This window comes from Littorina saxatilis, linkage group LG14, assembly GCF_037325665.1.
Source record: "Littorina saxatilis isolate snail1 linkage group LG14, US_GU_Lsax_2.0, whole genome shotgun sequence".
Classification (NCBI taxonomy): domain Eukaryota; kingdom Metazoa; phylum Mollusca; class Gastropoda; order Littorinimorpha; family Littorinidae; genus Littorina; species Littorina saxatilis.
The window spans coordinates 14,605,772-14,625,120 of NC_090258.1; the positions used below are offsets into that span (position 1 = coordinate 14,605,772).

At 44.3% G+C, this 19,349-nt stretch overlaps 1 protein-coding gene across 1 annotated transcript in view; it reads right to left on the bottom strand.

Annotated features, from left to right (window-relative positions):
- The window catches only part of LOC138947217 (uncharacterized), a 69,479-nt gene that overhangs the window by 12,304 nt on the left and 37,826 nt on the right, over window positions 1-19,349 (bottom strand). Inside the window, exons 2-5 of the mRNA XM_070318654.1 lie at window positions 18,256-18,798; window positions 12,072-12,188; window positions 1,824-1,973; window positions 832-964 (exon numbers count right to left, since the gene is read on the bottom strand). Coding sequence (XP_070174755.1) covers window positions 832-964; window positions 1,824-1,973; window positions 12,072-12,188; window positions 18,256-18,798 — 943 coding nt within the window. The remainder of the gene's footprint in view (window positions 1-831; window positions 965-1,823; window positions 1,974-12,071; window positions 12,189-18,255; window positions 18,799-19,349) is intronic.

The window sequence follows — 19,349 nt, forward strand, 5'->3', positions numbered from 1 at the left end:
GACAGAGTCCCTTGCAAAATTCCTTTAACTGTTTTTTACATTTAGTCAATTTTTGACTAAATATTTTAACATAGAGGGGGAATCGAGATGAGAGTCGTGGTGGGTGTATGTATGTATGTATGTATGTATGTATGTGTGTGTGTGTGTGTGTGTGTGTGTGTGTGTGTGTGTGTGTGAGTGTGTGTGTGCGTGTGTGTGTGTTTGTGTGTATTTGTGTGTGTGTGTGTAAAGTGATTCCGAGAAAACTATTAGACCGATCTTCATGAAACTTCACATTGAGTTTCTGGGTATGATATCCCCAGTTTTTGTTTTCTCCCGTTTTTGGATAGATGCATTTGATGACGTCATATTCGGCTTTTAGTGAAAGTTGAGGCAGCACTGTCACACACTCATTTTTCAACCAAATTGATTGAAATTTTGGTCAAGCAATCTTCGACAAATTACGGACTATGGGATTGCATTTCAGCTCGTAAGCTTAAATATGTGTTAATTAGTTTGCTCATTAAAGTTGTCATAAAATCGATTTTTCAGAAGCCGATTAAACATTGATTGCATAGTATTCCTCATCTTCTCCTGAATTCAAAAATATATAGATATATCGTGTTTACTCTACAAAAACAAAAGAGCTCAGAATGAAAGAAACTAGGTACAGTAAGTACATGCGCTACGCGGTCGCATGCTTCGCGGAGACGAGCGTGACCCCGGGACGGGTAAGCCGAGACTATATAAATACAGTCTCGGCTACGACTGGTTTGTCGTGTTGATCTTTCAGTTTGATACCGACTGACTAAATGTTTTTATATCGCTTCACGCGACTTGATTTATTTATACCTTCATCAGCAAAGTCTTCCCACAGAAAGCGGAATCCCTGTCTGTCCATGTTCTTCTTGTGGCTCCATCCGACTTTTTCGGGTGTCGTGCCTGTCACCATGGCGAACACGTTGGGGAAGGTGTTATCGCCAACCTGTGTCAGAAAGATGTGTAGGGTAGTGAGTGATCAAGGCTGAAGCGAGGTACAATTTAACTATGATATGAGTGCAGCATAATCGTGTTTGAAAACTCTTCTGATCACCCAGAACCACCACCCCCTAACTCCCTTATAAACACACACACACACACACACACACACACACACACAAACACACACTAACACACGGCGAGACACACACACCAACCACCACCACCCACCCACACACACACACACACACACACACACACACACAACAACAACAACAACAACAACAACAACAACAACAACAACAACAACAACAACAACAACAACAACAACAACAACAACAACAACAGAAGAAGAATAAGAAGAAGAAGAAGAAGAAGAAGAAGAAGAAGAAGAAGAAGAAGAAGAAGAAGGAGAAGGAGAAGGAGAAGGAGAAGGAGGAGGGGGAGGAGGAGGAGGAAGAGGAAGAGGAAGAGGAAGAAGAAGAACAAGAACAAGAACAAGAACAACAAGAAGAAGAAGAATGTGCTTTACCGTACCATGCTTTGCATATTATATACTGTCAGAAGGCCAGAACAAAATATTTTCTTTCAAAACCGCCTTTTACGGCATTCGAGAGGAACGACACCTACACCTACACCATTCAGCATGCCATTACTTCCTTGTTAGATGAAATAGGAGAACAAAATTGACTATTTTGGATACAAATACAATGGTTCTTTCCAATGAGATGTAACACTTGTTGCGTTTTAGCTTTTCTGATTTGTTTTGGTCAATTTCAACGCGGGAACCTTGCTGACGTGTAAGATACTTCACCTTTAAAACAAAAACCACCATACAGTAAAATCAAAACGCCAATAAGTCTTACTTTTCCATAGTTGGTAAACTCAATGGCACCCATCCGGTTCAACAGGAAGTGACGTGTGCGGTTCATGCTACGTATCATGTTGAACCGAGACATACTGTCCACACCCACGACCAAAACACTCATGTAGGTTGGGATGATTCTTCCTAGTTTCTGACCAAAAAATGTAAAAGATTAACCGTGAATTCAATATTGTATTTGATCATAAAATGGAGGTCATTTGGTGGATGGGGATGAAAGAAATAATACACATATGCACAACAATAACAAACCATATTGCTCCCCGGAGTGCGCGTCCCTGCGTCCTATACGCACTAGAAGCCGAAAACACGTACTAGAAATTGATGGAGGGGGTCCCGGGACGCACTAAACTTTAAAAGAGCGGGTCCTGGCACGCACTAAATTTCCTTTGTAGATACCGTATATATACTTGTTCAGACTGCAATCGACACTTCGCAGTACACTATACGTGACCACAATGTTTTATAAGTACACCGGGACTTTTCGGATTTTGGACCCTTGGGACCCTCTAAAATTCTGCAGTAGGGGTCAATGGACCCTCTAACAATTGAAAGTGGGGGTCCCGGGAACCTCTAGGAGGGGCGTCCGTGGGGAGCCCTGGATTGGATCTATCATGGCTATATTTCGTTGATCGCGCATTATTGTTACGAAAGTTTAACGGTAAGGAGTATATTTACAATAACCATAGAAACGCATTTTTGGTGTTATCCCCGTTGAGTGAAGTACGAGCATACCTGGTCAGGTCGGCTTCTGTGATAGGTCGACAGACAATACAATTTGCAAGAAATACATGAAATATATCCAGTTAAAATTCAGTTCTAGGAAAGTCAACGAAACTTCCATTACTCGAGAAACTGCAGTCTAGCACACGGTCTTTTTGAGTGATTTGCACTAAATCGGATGACGCATAGTGCTTTGCGCTAAAGGAGAGTACTGAGACCAGCCCATTAGCGTGTGTTGGGCGCAAAGTAAGAATCCGGGGCACAGTTGGAATAATCGGGATTTCCCGAAACCTCATTTGATTTCCAACAAAGCGCCGCATTTCCGGAAACGAGCTGCCTCGTTCTAGAAATGGCAACCCTTCGACTGGCACAAAAAAGTATACCCTTTTCACAGGTCATGAATAAGGTACAAGGTTGTCGTCAGCAAGACTGAGACTGGTCTTTTTTGCACAGAATCAAATGACGACATTTATAACAAATGACGTCATTATCAAGATTGGTACATGACGTATTATTGTGCATAATTTCTTTGTGATCCGTTGTGTTTTCGTAAAGATACAGTGTATTTAGACATGTAAGCGAGAGACACTGGCCTAAAAAAATGGCGGCAAAAAGCACATTTTCAGAGAAGGATTTTCATATTTAATCAGTTAAAACTGAGTAAAAGATTATTACAATGAATCGATAGTTACCAATGAAAAGTTATATCGGAACACTCTTGTGTTTTTGTTGTTGTAAAATGTAAGATCTGAAACGTTAAAAATTACGTAAAATTGGTGCGTTTTGGTTGAGTGGGATGGGCCGTTGAACTGTGTTGTTACAGCCCGCCGAAGTTATCAAAAGTGTTTTTGCTTTTTGTAATTTGGTTGGTTTGGTGCGTTATACAATGCATCTGCTTTTTTAAGACTACGCATTGATCCCTTTAAAACACAAGGATCATCATGGGCCATCATGACTTGTATCATTTTACATCGCATTCTAAGAAAGAGCAGAATTCTCACTATGCGCGCTGTACATTTCTATAGATGCGGGTGTTATAGATACAAGATACAAGAAGTTTTATTGTCTTCATCAATACAAGGAAATTTGGCATGTGTGTGGCAAGACATGATACACTGATACACAGACATTTACAAAACACAACTGAAGTTCAATATCAGCACACCCTTACGCAACATACCCACTACTTCATACACACAGGCTACATGTGCCCCTCGGACGTACGCAACTCACAATTCACCCAGTCATACAGCTCCACATGCACTTACTCATTCATGCAGCACTCTAGCACCCGGCCATGTACAACTCACACACTGGAACCCTCATACGGCTACATATTGCATTATAACACCCGCACAAACATTACAACCTCAAACATCGTACTAGATCTACAACTAACAAGCATACCTCCACTATCATGCACCGAATACATCATCATACATTACATCATAACATATTGCATTATAACACACGCACAAACATTACAACATCAGACATCGCACTATATCTACAACTAACAAACAATCATACACTATCAAACACCAAGTACATCATCGTTCATTAAATTAAATCGTACCCCCCCACCCCACCCCACCCGGGGATATAGCTCAGTTGGTAGCGCGCTGGATTTGTATTCAGTTGGCCGCTGTCAGCGCGAGTTCGATCCCAGGTTCGGCGGAAATTTATTTCACAGAGTCAACTTTGTGTGCAGACTCTCTTCGGTGTCCGAACCACCCCCCGTGTATACTACATTGGGTGTGCACGTTAAAGATCCCACGATTGACAAAAGGGTCTTTCCTGGCAAAATTGCTTAGGCACAGTTAATAATTGTCTACCATACCCGTGTGACTTGGAATAAGGCCGTGAAAGGTAAATATGCGCCGACATGGCTGCAATCTACTGGCCGTATAAAATTTCACCTCACACGGCATCACTGCAGAGCGCCTAGAACTGTACCCACGGAATATGCGCGATATAAGCCTCGTTGATTGATTGATTGACCCCACCCCACCCCACCATACATTCACAATCGACACAGAATACATCATCATGCATATACATTACATCTTAACCCCCATACATTATCACAAATTACATTACTTCATACCCCCCCCCCCCCCCCTATACGTACCACAGTTCACAGCACTCATCGTCCTTCCGCAGTCACAGTTCACATCACCCATAGTCCTCACAGCACAGTTCACATCATCCATAGTCCTCACAGTAACATTTCACAGCACTCAAGTCTATCTAGTATACTACATGTATCACATTCACAGGGACTGGTTGTAGAGCCGTACAGCCATCGGGAGGAACGAGTCCCTCATCCGGTTCGTCCTGGCCCGCCAGCACCTCAAACGGCGTGATGACTCACGTGTGGGCTCGCACGATGCGAGCGCCTGGTGCAGAGGGTGGCGGTCGTCAGAGCGGATCATGCTCAGCTTCTTCAGCGTCACACTCGGAAATTGAGTGCTTAGAGGCTGAGGCTCAGAGCCAATGATGGAGCCTGCTCTCTTCACAATCTTCTCCAACCTTTCCATGTCGCCCTTCTTTGCACTGCTGTGGTAGCAGAGCTGGTTGAAGGAGACGACACTCTGAATAGTCGCCTGGTAGAAGAGGTGGAGGATCTGTGGGTCGACGTGGAACTGCCGCAGCTTCCTCAGGAAGAAGAGCCGCTGGTTTGTCCGCTTGCACACGGCGTCCACGTTTGGCGACCAGTCGAGCTGGTTGTCGATGATGGTGCCCAGATACTTGTAGGTATCCACCATCTCGACTGGTTCGCCCTTGATGGTGATGGGGTCGACGGCGGACTTGGTTCGTCGGAAGTCCATGATGAGTTCCTTCGTCTTGCTCACGTTGAGCTCCAGGGCGTTGTCGTCGCACCACTGCACCAGCTCCTCCGCGGCGAGTCTGTACGCCGATTCGTCGTTCTTCAGGATGAGACCTGACAGGGGTGTGTCGTCTGCAAACTTCAGCAGCAGGTTGACAAGATCCCTGAGGCGACAGTCGGCGGTGTACAGCGTGAAGAGCGTGGGAGACAGCACGCAGCCTTGAGGGGCGCCTGTATTGGTGGCGACAGCCTCGGACAAGATTTGTCCAATACGGACCCGCTGGGTTCGCTTCGTAAGGAAGCTGAAGACCCAACTGATCAGCACTGGATTGACGTCGAACTCCAGCAGCTCCCTCATCATGAGATGAGGCTGGATGGTGTTGAAGGCGCTGCTGAAGTCGATGAACAGGACCCTGGCGTAAGAGGAGGGTTTCTCCAGGTGGGCGGAGACGTTGTGGACGAGGGTCAGGATCGCATCTTCAGTACTCCGGTTGCGGGTGTATGCAAACTGAAGAGGATCCTGATGGTCCTCTGTCTCCAACCTCAGCCTCCGAAGGACCAACTTCTCAGCGCACTTGAAGGGGATGGAGGTGAGCGCTACGAGCCTGTAGTCGTTCAGTGTCGAGGGATTGGGCTTCTTGGGCACAGGAACAATGGTGGAGCTCTTCCAGATTGCAGGGATGGAATGTTCGTCGAGGGACCTCTGGAAGAGCTCGCGGTAGACAGGGGCAAGGGAGTCTCCGCATTCCCGTAGAAGCCTGCCAGTGATGTTGTCCGGGCCTGCAGCACTGCGTGCTTTGACCTTCTTGAAGGTCGACCGGACTTCGTCGGTGGTGATGGTGATGGGCGTGGACGGGCGACTGAGCACCTCCTCCATGACTTTCCGTTGTTCTTCGCTGAAGTCACGCTGATCGAACCGGGCGTAGAAAGTGTTCAGCTCTCCTGCCAGCTTCGCCTCGTCCGTCGTCTTGAGTGGGACTTTCTTCGGCTTGTAGCCGGTGATGGTCTGGACGTCCTGCCAGTACTGCCTGGAGTTGCTCTCTCTAAAGTTATTCTCCAGCTTGGTCGCGAAGCGACGTTTGTCCTCTCTGATCTGCCTGGTAAGTTGCCGCTGGACAGCCTTCACCTCATCGCAGACATCGCTCTTGAACGCCTCCCTCTTCCTGTAGAGCAGCCTCTTCAAACCCGGTGTTACCCAAGGCTTTGTGTTGGGGTAGACTGTGCTGGACTTGGTCTCAAGAACAGTGTCTGCGCAGAAGGCGATGTACACTGAGGTGACGTCGGCTGTCGCATCGAGGCTGGGATCAGAGATGCTCCAGTCTGTAGACTCAAAGCAGCCGCTAAGAGCCTCTGACGAGTCACTGGTCCACTTCTTCACCTCTCTCACAATTGGCTTCTCCCGCTTCAGACGCTGTCGGTACGTAGGCACCAGCTGCACCATGTTGTGGGGGCTCCTGCCGAGGCCAGGGAGTGGCTTGGAGCTGTAGGCGCCGCGGATGTTGCCGTAGCACAGGTCGATGGTCTTGGTCTTGTGAGTCAGACACGTGACGTACTGCTTGAAGTGGGGGAGCGCTCGGTTCAGCTTGCAGTGGTTGAAGTCCCCGAGCACATAATGCAGCCGTATGAGGGTTCCAGTGTGTGAGTTGTACATGGCCGGGTGCTAGAGTGCTGCATGAATGAGTAAGTGCATGTGGAGCTGTATGACTGGGTGAATTGTGGGTTGCGTACGTCCGAGGGGCACATGTAGCCTGGGTGTATGAAGTAGTGGGTATGTTGCGTAAGGGTGTGCTGATATTGAACTTCAGTTGTGTTTTGTAAATGTCTATGTAACAGTGTATCATGTCTTGCCACACACATGCCAAATTTCCTTGTATTGATGAGGACAATAAAACTTCTTGTATCTTAATTAGTAGTCAATGTGGTCAACCGGAAGGTCAAGCTATGTAAATTAGTAATTACATATTCATGAAGAACTACTTTTGCAACAAAATGGCAACTGCCACGAAAACCGATATGTCAACACTGAAAGAATTTTTGAGTGATGACCTGTTCGAAGACATGTTTGGTGATGACGCGAATGACGAAGTCGATGAAGAAAAAAGTGAGTCATCCATGATTTATGATTTTTCTCCAATAGACTCATTCGTTCAGACAAACAAGAACAAGAACACTCTTCGAAAAACGGTTTACGATATACCTCGCCAATCGACGTTTATGGTGAAACACGGTGACAAAAGAAACATTGGCACCATTCAACCACAAGAATTATGCAAAATTCTCTGCTCTTTCTTTATGAGTTTGAAAAAACCGGATGGCAAAGAGTATGAACCATCCACGCTGAGGGGCCTTCTCAGCAGCATCCATCGACAGTTGAAGTCCAAACAGTACTGTGCATTCGTTATTGACGGCCCCGAATTTGCACAACTGAGAGAAGTCGTGAAGACAAAGCAGAAGATTGTTAAACGGGAAGGTTGTGGAAACGTACCTAACAGGGTTCAACCGCTGAAAGATGAAGATGTCGACAAGCTGTGGCAGACAAAACAGCTCGGAGTCGCAGATCCAGAAGCAATCCTGAATACTCTGTGGTGGCAAAACACAGTCAACTTTGGTCTGCGCAGCGTGACTCCTCACAGGCACATGCAGTGGGGAGACGTGTTCCTGCATGAGGAAAGTAATGGCAGAGAATATCTCCAATTTTGCGAAAGAGAGTCCAAAACATGCCAGGGTGACAATCCGAAGTCTGTACGTGATGACTGTCCGAAAGCTTGGACGTCGAACGATGAGCGCTGCCCTGTCGCGGTTTACAAAACATACGCAGCTCTCTGACCAAAAGGTTACTCCGAGACAAGTTCCCCCTTCTACTGTGCGACAAACACAAAAGTAGCATCTGAAGAATATCCGTGGTTCAAGCGTCAACCTGTCGGCGTCAACAAGCTGTCAGCAACCATGAAGAATATGTGCAGAAAAGCTGGAATTATCAACCCGACCCAGGCACACCAACCACTCTGCACGCAAGTTCCCAGTGCAGAAACTTTCCGAGAATAACGTTCCTCCGACCAAAATAATGCAGCTATCTGGGCACAAAAACGTCCAGAGTATTAACAATTACAGCAGCATTTCCCAAGAGGAGCACCGTGGCTTCAGTCGGATGCTAAACGGCACTGCACCGGTCTTGGATCTGTCGCCAATGTCGGCAGACGACACATTGGTTTCGCCCGCATCGTCCACTTCAACTCCAGCCGTCTCCACTGCCACAATCACAGCCCAGCAAACGCTAACCACACTGTTTGCAGGGCCTGTGCACGTGGGTACCATCAACATCAATCAATATTTGTGCAGTCACCAAACCAAGAAGTGACCATCTCATCTGAAAGCTGTCGACTCGCCTGGCTCCGACTTGACTGTCATTTTATCGCGGAAGGATTTGCTTTGTCGTTGTCGTTCCTTTTGGTTTCTTTTATTCTGTGGCCACTGCTTTTCTTTGTATCTTGTATGTTTTGAAGTGACCATGATTTCTGTGTTCGAATGTATTTCTTCAATGTTCAAAATTAAACATAACAGTGTTAACAAAGGCGAACTACTTTGTCCTAGTTTGAGAGTGTGTGTCATTGCGGAGGAATGAATGTCAAATAGAGTAAAGAGGCTTGAAGTTCTAAAGCGGGTTGATCCAAAGGCAATAGTGCTGTCGGTGACTTTTAGTTAGATCTGGCACAGAAGTATATAATGTAGAATAAACAGAATACTACATGGCTTGCTGTGTCGTACCAGATGTACACTCGTTGCTTTTTCAAATAGTGAACAGCTCGCTTTCGCTCGCAGTTCACTATTTAAAAAAACCAACTCGTGTACATCTGGTACGACACAGCAAGCCATGTAGTATTCTCTGTTTGTTTATCCGGGATTTGTTTACTCATACCAAAATCGACGGCATGGCTGCTTCAGTTTGCGCGTGTACACACACACACACACACACACACACACACACACACACACACACACACACACACATGGTCATCAAAGTTGTGCTCTCGAGCAGATAGCTGTAAAATTCTGAATAGGCCCAGATCTGTGATCTTAAATGAATGCTACGTAAGCGCTTTGACCGACATTTAATCGGAGTCCACCGACTTGACACGCAGAAATGAGAAATAAATCTTGTACCTGTGAAGCTATTACAAAATGCATGGTTAGATTGTGTAGCGTGTGCAATGTATGAACGTCACAGTCTGTGTTCCGGTACCATACACGCAGTTCGATGCGTTACCGCTTTCATTTCCCAAAACTAAACGAAAGGAAAATGGGGCGGATATTTAAAAAGATGATCACATGTTCATTTCTTCAGGAAATTTAAACATCCGAAACTCTTTCAGAGACTATAGAGTATACAGAGACGCTTCATCCTTCTTTGCGCTGCGGTGCGAAAGTGAGACCGGCCGCCAGCGCGCGGGAAAAGAGCCACTCCCTGCCGCACAAGGAAGTTCGCGTATAGTGGCTGCTGTCGGCTGTGTTTATATCACGTTTGTATTAACATACTGTCTGTTCTGTCCGGCTGACAGTGCTGCAAAAAGTAACTGAACGAAAAAATATGTTTGTTTGTGAACATCCTTTTTAAATGACCATAAAAACACCGCAGAAAATGGTGTAGATTAAAATTAAATCAAATTTACTTAGGCGGCAATACCCGCTGCATCGCGGCTGTAGTTATGCAAACATGATTCAAGTCAGTGTCTTTTCACGAACTAACCGTCGTTATTTTTGTGTGTTTTAGTCAAATACAAATACACACTGTATACATGGTCAGTTAAGCCTGAGAAAATATGTCAGGAATAAATCGTTAACGAAATAGTTCCCGGTCAAATCGGTAACTAAGGCATTTAGTCAACTTGGCGTCGTCCCAGCACCTCTAAACTGAAATGGGTAGTCAATTGCACGGAGCTAAGAAATTATCATGTAACTGTAAAATACAGCAACTTAAACAACATTATTGTGACCAAGCTGACTTTAATTAAAGAATCTTGATCGATCGATGATTGTCTTATTTCTTATCGGTTACTTCTTTCTTGTTCAGAAAGCTCTCTCTCTCTCTCTCTCTCTCTCTCTCTCTCTCTCTCTGAGTCAGTTACACACACACACACATGTACACACACACACACACACACACACACACACACACACACACACACACACACACACACACACACACACACATGAATTGAGATGAATTAACGAGGTACGGACCGACTGGATGACACTTTGAACAGCCGCGGCATCGTCACAAGTATTCTAGTTTGAGAAGTTTTCGACTTTTGCGCTTGGACGAAGAAGAGAATCAATTGTTCAGTTGTCCTTCAAAACAAAATCAAGCCTGATGTTGAACTGCACAATCAGATTGTTGAGCTTGTGTACAGTGTGTGTTTTCTCTGTTCTGGTACAATACACGCAGTTCGACGCTACACTTTTTACTGATTTTCCGACATTTAACGAGAGAAAAAAACAAAAAAACAATCCTCACCTGCTCGCTTCCTTAGGAAATTTGAACATCCTGAAACCTTTGGCATGTGAGTTTGAGCAATTGATGGCCAAAGACCATGCCCCGCTGTGTTTTCTTTTTGGTGCGGCCATGGTTGTGCTGCACGATATCGCTACTGCTGTGGAAGGCGAAAGTAGGTTTTTACATGTTTCCGCGTGGTGGCGCCACAGGGCTTCCTGTTTCAATTTTCAGCGCCAAATGAAGCGTCTCTGTTTACTCTACAGTCTCTGACCCTTTGGCTTTTACTTTGACAATCCACGTTTCACCTGCAAGCTGCGACCCATTCACCACTTTGATTTGTTACATGGGGAACAGTGTTATTTGTTACCCAGCTGGTTGGGAAGGAAAACTCGTGAAAATGATGACAATGTTTGTTCTCTCTGCATGTACAGATCATCTGTAGTCCCCATTCGTGCTCACTATTATCCTGAGCAAAAGTCAGATAGTATAGCAGCAAAGATAATGTTACGTTTGAAAGCATGATATGTGACGTTTTTAAAATCAGGCAAATTGACATAAATGGATGCATCTGGTTATTTCGGTCTTTAGCGTGCATAGGGTTTTGTTTCCATGTTAAGTGATTTTGGTAACTTTTTAGAAATGCAAGTACTCTTGGAAGTTAATAAAACACAACAGTAATATATGAACTAACCCGACCTGTTTATAACCACCCTTCCCCCTTCCCCCAAAATATAATTTAAAATATGACAATGGACAAACTGTTCACGGATGATAGTAATGCTTCCTTGCAAAAGAGGACGGGTACACACCTACTTAAACACTCAATCACAAACATGCAAACACCTTCACACACAGACAGACAGGCAAACATATAAACAGGAGGCAAAGTGACAGACAGACCAACAGAAACACACATATGAACAGACACACACATACACAAACATGAAAAACAAACAAGCAAACAAATGCACGCTCACGCGCGTACACACATACACACACACATACGCACACATGCACGTACGCATGCACGTACGCACGCACGCACGCACGCACGCACACACACACTCACTCACACACACACACACACACACACACGCACACACACATAAACATACACAAGCACGCGCGCGCGCATGCAAAAAAAGGAATCTACGTAAAAAGTCTTGCAAATAGATTGAAGGGTGTACATTTTTCTTGTCTGGAGCGGAAGACCGTCTTTGGTGTCCGCGCATGCGTGTCTGCTGTTGTTCTTCGATTTTCGGTTTCTCCATCATGATAAAGTGAAAATGTTCATACAGTCGTTCCTGAAAACAAGCAAAACATATAACAGTTTCTGTGGACAAGACAGCAACCCCAAAACAGTAAACGTTGTGATGTTTGGAAGGAGAAAGGAGGATATCTTCAAATTAGAAGTAACTGTTGCATCTATGTAGCACTAAGATCCACTAACATAACCACAAACGTCTGATAACGAATATTAATTTTTATGTCATCACTTGGGAACATCTTTGAGAATCACTCAATAACACGTGCTGCAAGAAATATTATATTTTGACCCCCCAAAAAGCAAATCCATATTATAGCGTGACAAGCGATGTCCTAAACGTCACCTTGACAGCGAAAACATTATAAAATTACACATTGACTTCAGATACAAGCATGCAAAAAAGCTACTGATTTTCTATAGTGACGCGAAAGAAAACACAAGCATGGTTTGCCAACAGAGACAAAATCTTTCATACAGTAGAAAACATACTTAGTGTCTACTTAAGAGAAATTAAACCAAATAAAATGATAATGGCATATCTGTCGAAAGATATGGGACTGAACTAGGTATTATCAAACAGCATGGAGGAGAAGAACAAGAAGAACAAGAACAACAAGTCGCGTAGTAGTTCAGAAAAGTGCAACATGCTAAACGTTGAGGGTTACAAGCATCCACCTGGTCTCAATGGAGAGTCTGGACGTGGAGTAGATTAGTCTAGGTAGGTGGACATTCTGAATTTGGTTTGTTTGGCCGCCATGACACTTTTCAAAATGGCCGCCTGAAAATCTTATGCGGGCCATATCTCACGTGTTATATGGACTAAAGTGACAAACTAAAGGGCTACATATATGTATTTTGACATGAAGAATTCAAATATGCAAGAATAAACATGATATAAGTAGGTGGACATTCTGAATTTGGAAGTTGTTCCAGGTTGGAGTGGTTTCAACCAGAAGGTGAGCACTTGTGATCCGCCACCGACAGAAGTTGGTCCAATGCCAATCCTGAACTCACCAGCTCATGAATTCCCTACAATATGGACCGTCATGCAGAACTGCAAATCAATGACTGAGAAGCTTGGGGAGAAATACACTGTGATCACTTTTGACGAGCAGTTGTACTCAAAAGCAAAGATGTTACAGTGGGACCAACTGGACAGCTGTAAGGATATCGTCCTCATGCTGGGAGGGTTCCACACATCGATGAACTTCTGCAAAGTTGTGGGCAAGTACATGAATTCATCAGGCATAGCAAACATCTGGGTAGAGAGTGGCGTCCTCGGTGAGGGGACAGCTGAGAACATCATGGACGGAAAAGGTTGGAATAGAGCCATCCGCGTGCACAAACTCACAGTGGAAGCTCTGTGGTCCATTCTTTGGAAGCGCTTCAAAGAATGGGCCACAGAGAACGAGAAGACGGTCAGTGAAAACCTCCAGAATGCAGCAAAAAGAGTCGCTCAAGGCTTTGCCAACAAAGATGACAATGACATCCAGTCATCCCTGGAGGATCTGTTGTCCTCCATTGAGGAAGTCAAAGTCTTGTTCGATGAGTTCGAATCTTCTTCTTCGGAGAATGCAACCTACCAGTACTGGAGGACCTACATGAAGCTAGTCTCCATTCTGTTGAGATTTACTCGCTCTTTCCGCGATGGCGACTGGGAACTGTTTCTATCATCTTTTGCTGAGATGCTCCCATGGTTCGGAGCGTTTGATCACTATCATTATACCCGTTGGGAGACAGTCTTTTTGGCGGACATGAATATGCTTCTGACGACAGCGCCTGAGGTGCACCTGGGTTTCTTGGCCGGCGATTTCGTCACCAAAGAAACAAAACAACTTTTCAACCAGATCGCAGATGATCAAGCGATGGAACACGTCAACAAAACTGGAAAAGTCGCTGGAGGACTTGTTGGCATTACAAAACCAGACACAGCCAGGGACAGGTGGTCTCTGACACTCAGCGCAAGGTCTCAGCTGGCTAAGGACACTCAGGCCATGTTTGGCCTGTCTAGTGCTGCTGATGAAGATGACGAGCACGACTGTGCACACAAGGACTTCGGGAAAAAGAGGTTGAAACAGGATCAAGATGATCTGCAGAAACTCATCAACTTGTTTCAGACATTCAACCCCTTTGTTCACCCATCACCAGACCTGATTTCACTCACAACTTGTGACGTTGCCAGTGATGTGAAACATGACTTGCTAACAGCAGAGGAAACAGGAAAGGAAGTCATCTCAGAGTTTGTGCAGAAAAGATTTGTCCTGAAAGAGATTTTTTTCCATGACAGAATCAAAACCAAGAAACTCTGCACCTTGGAGAGCATGTACACACTTGAAGTCAACACTGGAAAGGAGAAAACTGTTGCCCTCAAAGCCGACAGGGACTTGTTCAGACGTGTGATAACAGCTATGGAAGCAGGACGGGATGTTGACATCAACAAGATGTTAAAAAGAGCTTTGTGGAGTGCCTCTCTCGCTAGCAACTGCTGACTGCAGATTGCGACTGCCAAGAAACAAAGCTGATCTGGCCAAAATACTTCAGCAAAATTTGCCACAGAATGCTGCTCCAGCTCCAAGCACAACCTGCACCATAGTTGATGGGATGGCGATGATACAAGTCTTGGGGAATCGGATGGGAGCAAAGACTTTGGGAGAGTGGAGTGACAATGTTGCAGAACACGTTGACAAGTACTTCTCACACTCCTGCACCAGAGTTGACTTGGTCTTTGACGGGTACATCAAACAAACAATCAAATCGACGACTCGAGGCAAGAGAACGGACGGCAAGAAAGGGATAAGAAGGAATGTACTGTCACGCACTCAAGCTCTAGGCAAATGGGACAGATTCATACTATTGGAGGAGAACAAGGCCAGCTTGGCCAACTTCCTTTGCGAAGAGCTGGCAAAGAATTTCAGGAATGAGCCTGGAAAAGAGTTGGTGCTGAGCGGTGGCTTTTCTGATGCCGAAAAGGTCTGGTCGTCATCTGACAGAGATGCCACACATCTGTCATCTGCTGAGCGTGAAGAGGCAGATACCAGAATGCTTCTTCGTGCCAAAGAAGCAAGAGAACAAGGATATCCACAAGTAGTCATCGTCAGCCGTGACACTGATGTTCTTGTTCTAATTGTCGCTCACCAACCACAGCTCAGTATCTTTGTGTGGATGCAAACAGGAACAACCCGGAAGAAGCACTTTGTGCCTGTGCATCAAATTAACATCACTGACCAACAAAGAGAATCATTGCTGGCATTCCATGCAATCACAGGTTCTGACAGCACCAGCCAGTTTGCTGGCATTGGGAAGAAATCTGCATGGAATGTTTTCCTCGACAATCCCCATTTTCCCCAAAGACTTGGCATGGAAGACTTTCCTGATGAGGTAGTGCTCATGGATGCAGAATCATTTGTCTGCAAACTCTACAACCCGAACACCCAGCACACGTCCACACAGCCGCTGCGATGCGACGTTTTCCACAGCGTGAAGAAAACGCTTGAGAACCCCCCCCCCCCCCCCACAAGATGCTTTGAACCTACACATCAAGAGATCTCACTACCAGGCACTTGTGTGGAGACGGGCTCTGGAAACTAAGCCACACCTACCGGCTGTTGTCAACAGTGGATGGAAGCTGGTCACGAAGGAGACTGGCGACGTGATTGAGCCCATCCTGCTGACTCGTGCACCCACAACTGACACAAGACAACGTTTTCTCGAGCTCATAGATTGTGGCTGCACATCTTGTGCTACAAGACGCTGCAGATGTTGGTCCAGTGGACAGGGATGCACAAGAGCATGCCGATGCAAAGACTGCAGAAACCCACACACTTTGGCAGGGCTACGCAACTAAGCCTTGAAATACCACTTTGTGCCTGAGAAACTATTGTTCTGTTTCCATGGAGGCATGTAGCCTGTCATACTCAGTGATCCAGAAGCGACAAATCGTTTCTTATAATGTTACATAACCATTATTGTGCCATCATTACATGTTCATTGCTAAAAAGGGAAGATCTAACGAGTGTAATCCATGGTATTTGACATTGTTCTTGTGTATTGAAGAGTCAGAGTTGTTGTGGACTGAAAGTGCATAATTAGCATAATAATTATGCTATATAGTATCATTGGTGTTTCAGAAGTATTACAATTTTCAGTTTATATCATCACCCAATGTTTGTATTTTCTTGTCATCATTGATTTCAATTTGTTGTTCTCCAAAGCAATATGGAGTAAACTCTTTGGACGCTGATATGTCATTGTCTAAGATAGCAAATTCACAAAGATAATACTTACTAAATTCGTACATCGCACAGAGCTATTTTGTCAAATATTTAATTTTTGTAAGGAAATGTGAATGTTAGGGTTATTTTTTGTGCTACCATTGACTTTGTCATCATGCAAAACATAGGAATTGACTCCATGTTTTTGAGTTTATCCCAAATATAAGCTGAGATATGAAGAAAAATGTAGATTGTGGCGGCCATTTTGAAAAGTGTCATGGCGGCCATAATATCTAAATGCAGAATGTCCGCCTACTTAGATCATGTTTATTCTTGCATATTTGAATTCTTCATGTCAAAATACATATATGTAGCCCTTTAGTTTGTCACTTTAGTCCATATAACACGTGAGATATGGCCCGCATAAGATTTTCAGGCGGCCATTTTGAAAAGTGTCATGGCGGCCAAACAAACCAAATTCAGAATGTCCACATACCTAGACTACACTACTCCACGTCCAGACTCTCCATTGAGACCAGGTGGATGCTTGTAACCCTCAACGTTTAGCGTCCCATTTTTTTGGCAAGCTACAGATTTCAGCTACCCGACTATAGGACGAAATAACAACATTTAGTCAAGCTGTCGAACTCACAGAATGAAACTGAACGCACTGCATTTTTTCACCAAGACCGCATGCTCGTAGTTTCGTCAGTCCACCGCTCGTGGCAAAGGCAGTGAAATCGACAAGCCAGAATAGTGCGGTAATGGTCGCGCTGAGTAGGATAACACGCTTTTCTGTATCTCTATTCTTTTTAGCGTACTGAGTTTGTTTTTAATCCAAACATATCATATTTATATGTTTTTGGAATCAGGGACCGACAAGGAATAAGATGAAATTGTTTCTAAATCGATTTAGAACAATTAATTTTAATCATAATTTTTATATGTTTTTATTTCCAGAGCTTGTTTGCAATCCAAATATAACATATGTATATGTTTTGGGAATCAGAAAATGACGAAAAATAAGATGAAATTGTTTTTGGATCGTTAAACAACAAATTTAAATGACAAGTTTCCGATGTTTAATGTCTAAATTCATTAATTATTTTTAAGCCACCAAGCTGAAATGCATTACCAAAGTCCGGCCTTCGTCGAAGATTGCTTTACCAAAATTTCAATCAATTTGATTGAAAAACGAGGGTGTGACAGTGCCGCCTCAACTTTTACAAAAAGCCGGATATTGACGTCATCAAAGACATTTATCGAACAAAAAAATATCCGGGGATATCATTCCCAGGAACTCTCATGTCAAATGTCATAAAGATCGGTCCAGTAGTTTAGTCTGAATCGCTCTACACACACACAGAGACAGACAGACAGACAGACAGACAGACAGACAGACAGACAGACAGACAGACAGACAGACAGACAGACACACACACACACACACACACACACACACACACATACACCACGACCCTCGTCTCGTAAGAAGAGAAGAAGAAGAAGAAGAAGAAGAAGAAGAAGAAGAAGAAGAACAACAACAACAACAACAACAACAACAACAACAACAACAACAACAACAACTACAACCACAACAAAAAGAAGAAGAAGAAGAAGAAGAAGAAGAAGAAGAAGAAGAAGAAGAAGAAGAAGAAGAAGAAGTGATCTGACCTGACCTGGTGTGAACAATTACAAAATGGGTCGTGGGTGACATATATTCTTCTTCGTTTCGTTAAAAGAGCATCTGGCCGTGGCTGAATTGTATTTTCGTCAAGCCCCAGGTTACTTTTCTATGAATACCTTCAATTTCTGACAATGGAAAGACAAAGGAGTCCATAGCACATGCTCTAAGGAGGGGAGCATTGTATAGAGCTGCATGATGTTGCCTACCTTTCGTTTGCTGTTCCTCAGATAACACCTTACACGAATTCCGTCAGTCATCGTGTCAATATCCACTCTAGCCTGAAACACCCGCGGGTCAGACAAGGTCACGTTAAACTCCGACAATCTATTGATTGCCTGGAAGCTGCAGTTGACAATCTTCTCTTTCCAGCTTGCGACCAGACTTGTGTTCACGACGAGAGTTACTCCCCCTTCTACTCTGGTCAGCAGAGCCTCGTTGTCGTGGCAGGGAAATGGCGGCCACTTCTCCATTAACTTCATCGCTTCTAGGGAAAAGGGATGATAGTCTGGGATTCTGCATGCATTCTGGTTTTGTGCATGGCTGCTGGTTCTGTGATCAATCTCCTCTGACGTCCATTGTCGTTTTTGTAAATTCGGACGTGGTGGCTTTGAAGATGAGTCGATGATATTCGTCGGCACGAAAGAAGTTAGTGTTTTTTTCCCATGTTGTACATTGAGATACATGATGTAGTAAGCAGACAGAGTAAGAAGAGCAGCTACTGTGCAGACCCTGAGTCGGCTGCATCCTGTCTGCGAAAGAGATTGGATTTATTAATAAATACAATTCAAGTACATAACGACACAGCGATGAGACTGCCACGGACATACAAGTAGATATACACACATACAGACAGACAATCCCGCATGAGTTAAAACGAATGATAGGCGAACGAGAGCACTTTTTTTTTCTAGAAAAGACAGTGGCTTAATTATTAAGTGACAATTTCCTATAAATACAGGGTACGTCAAAAAGAATCTGGTTGCTCTTATATCGTATTTAGTAAGTGAAGTACACCAAACGTATATATACCATTGCACAGAACAACATTTATTGTCATTATTTTCACGAGTTTTCATTCACAAGCACCTGGGAAATAAATCTCATGTTCCCCAGGCAATAAATCCCCGGTTACCATAGTTGCAGGAAGCAGGTTATACATGGATAATCAAAAGCAAACCCAATAGAAACGCTCGGGGATTCTTCGGCTCTTTTGATTGGTGTTTCCCCAGACCTAAACAGACGACACGACACTGCTTTGCAAAGTTCCAAAAACGAACTGGCAAACTGGCAAAAGTAAACA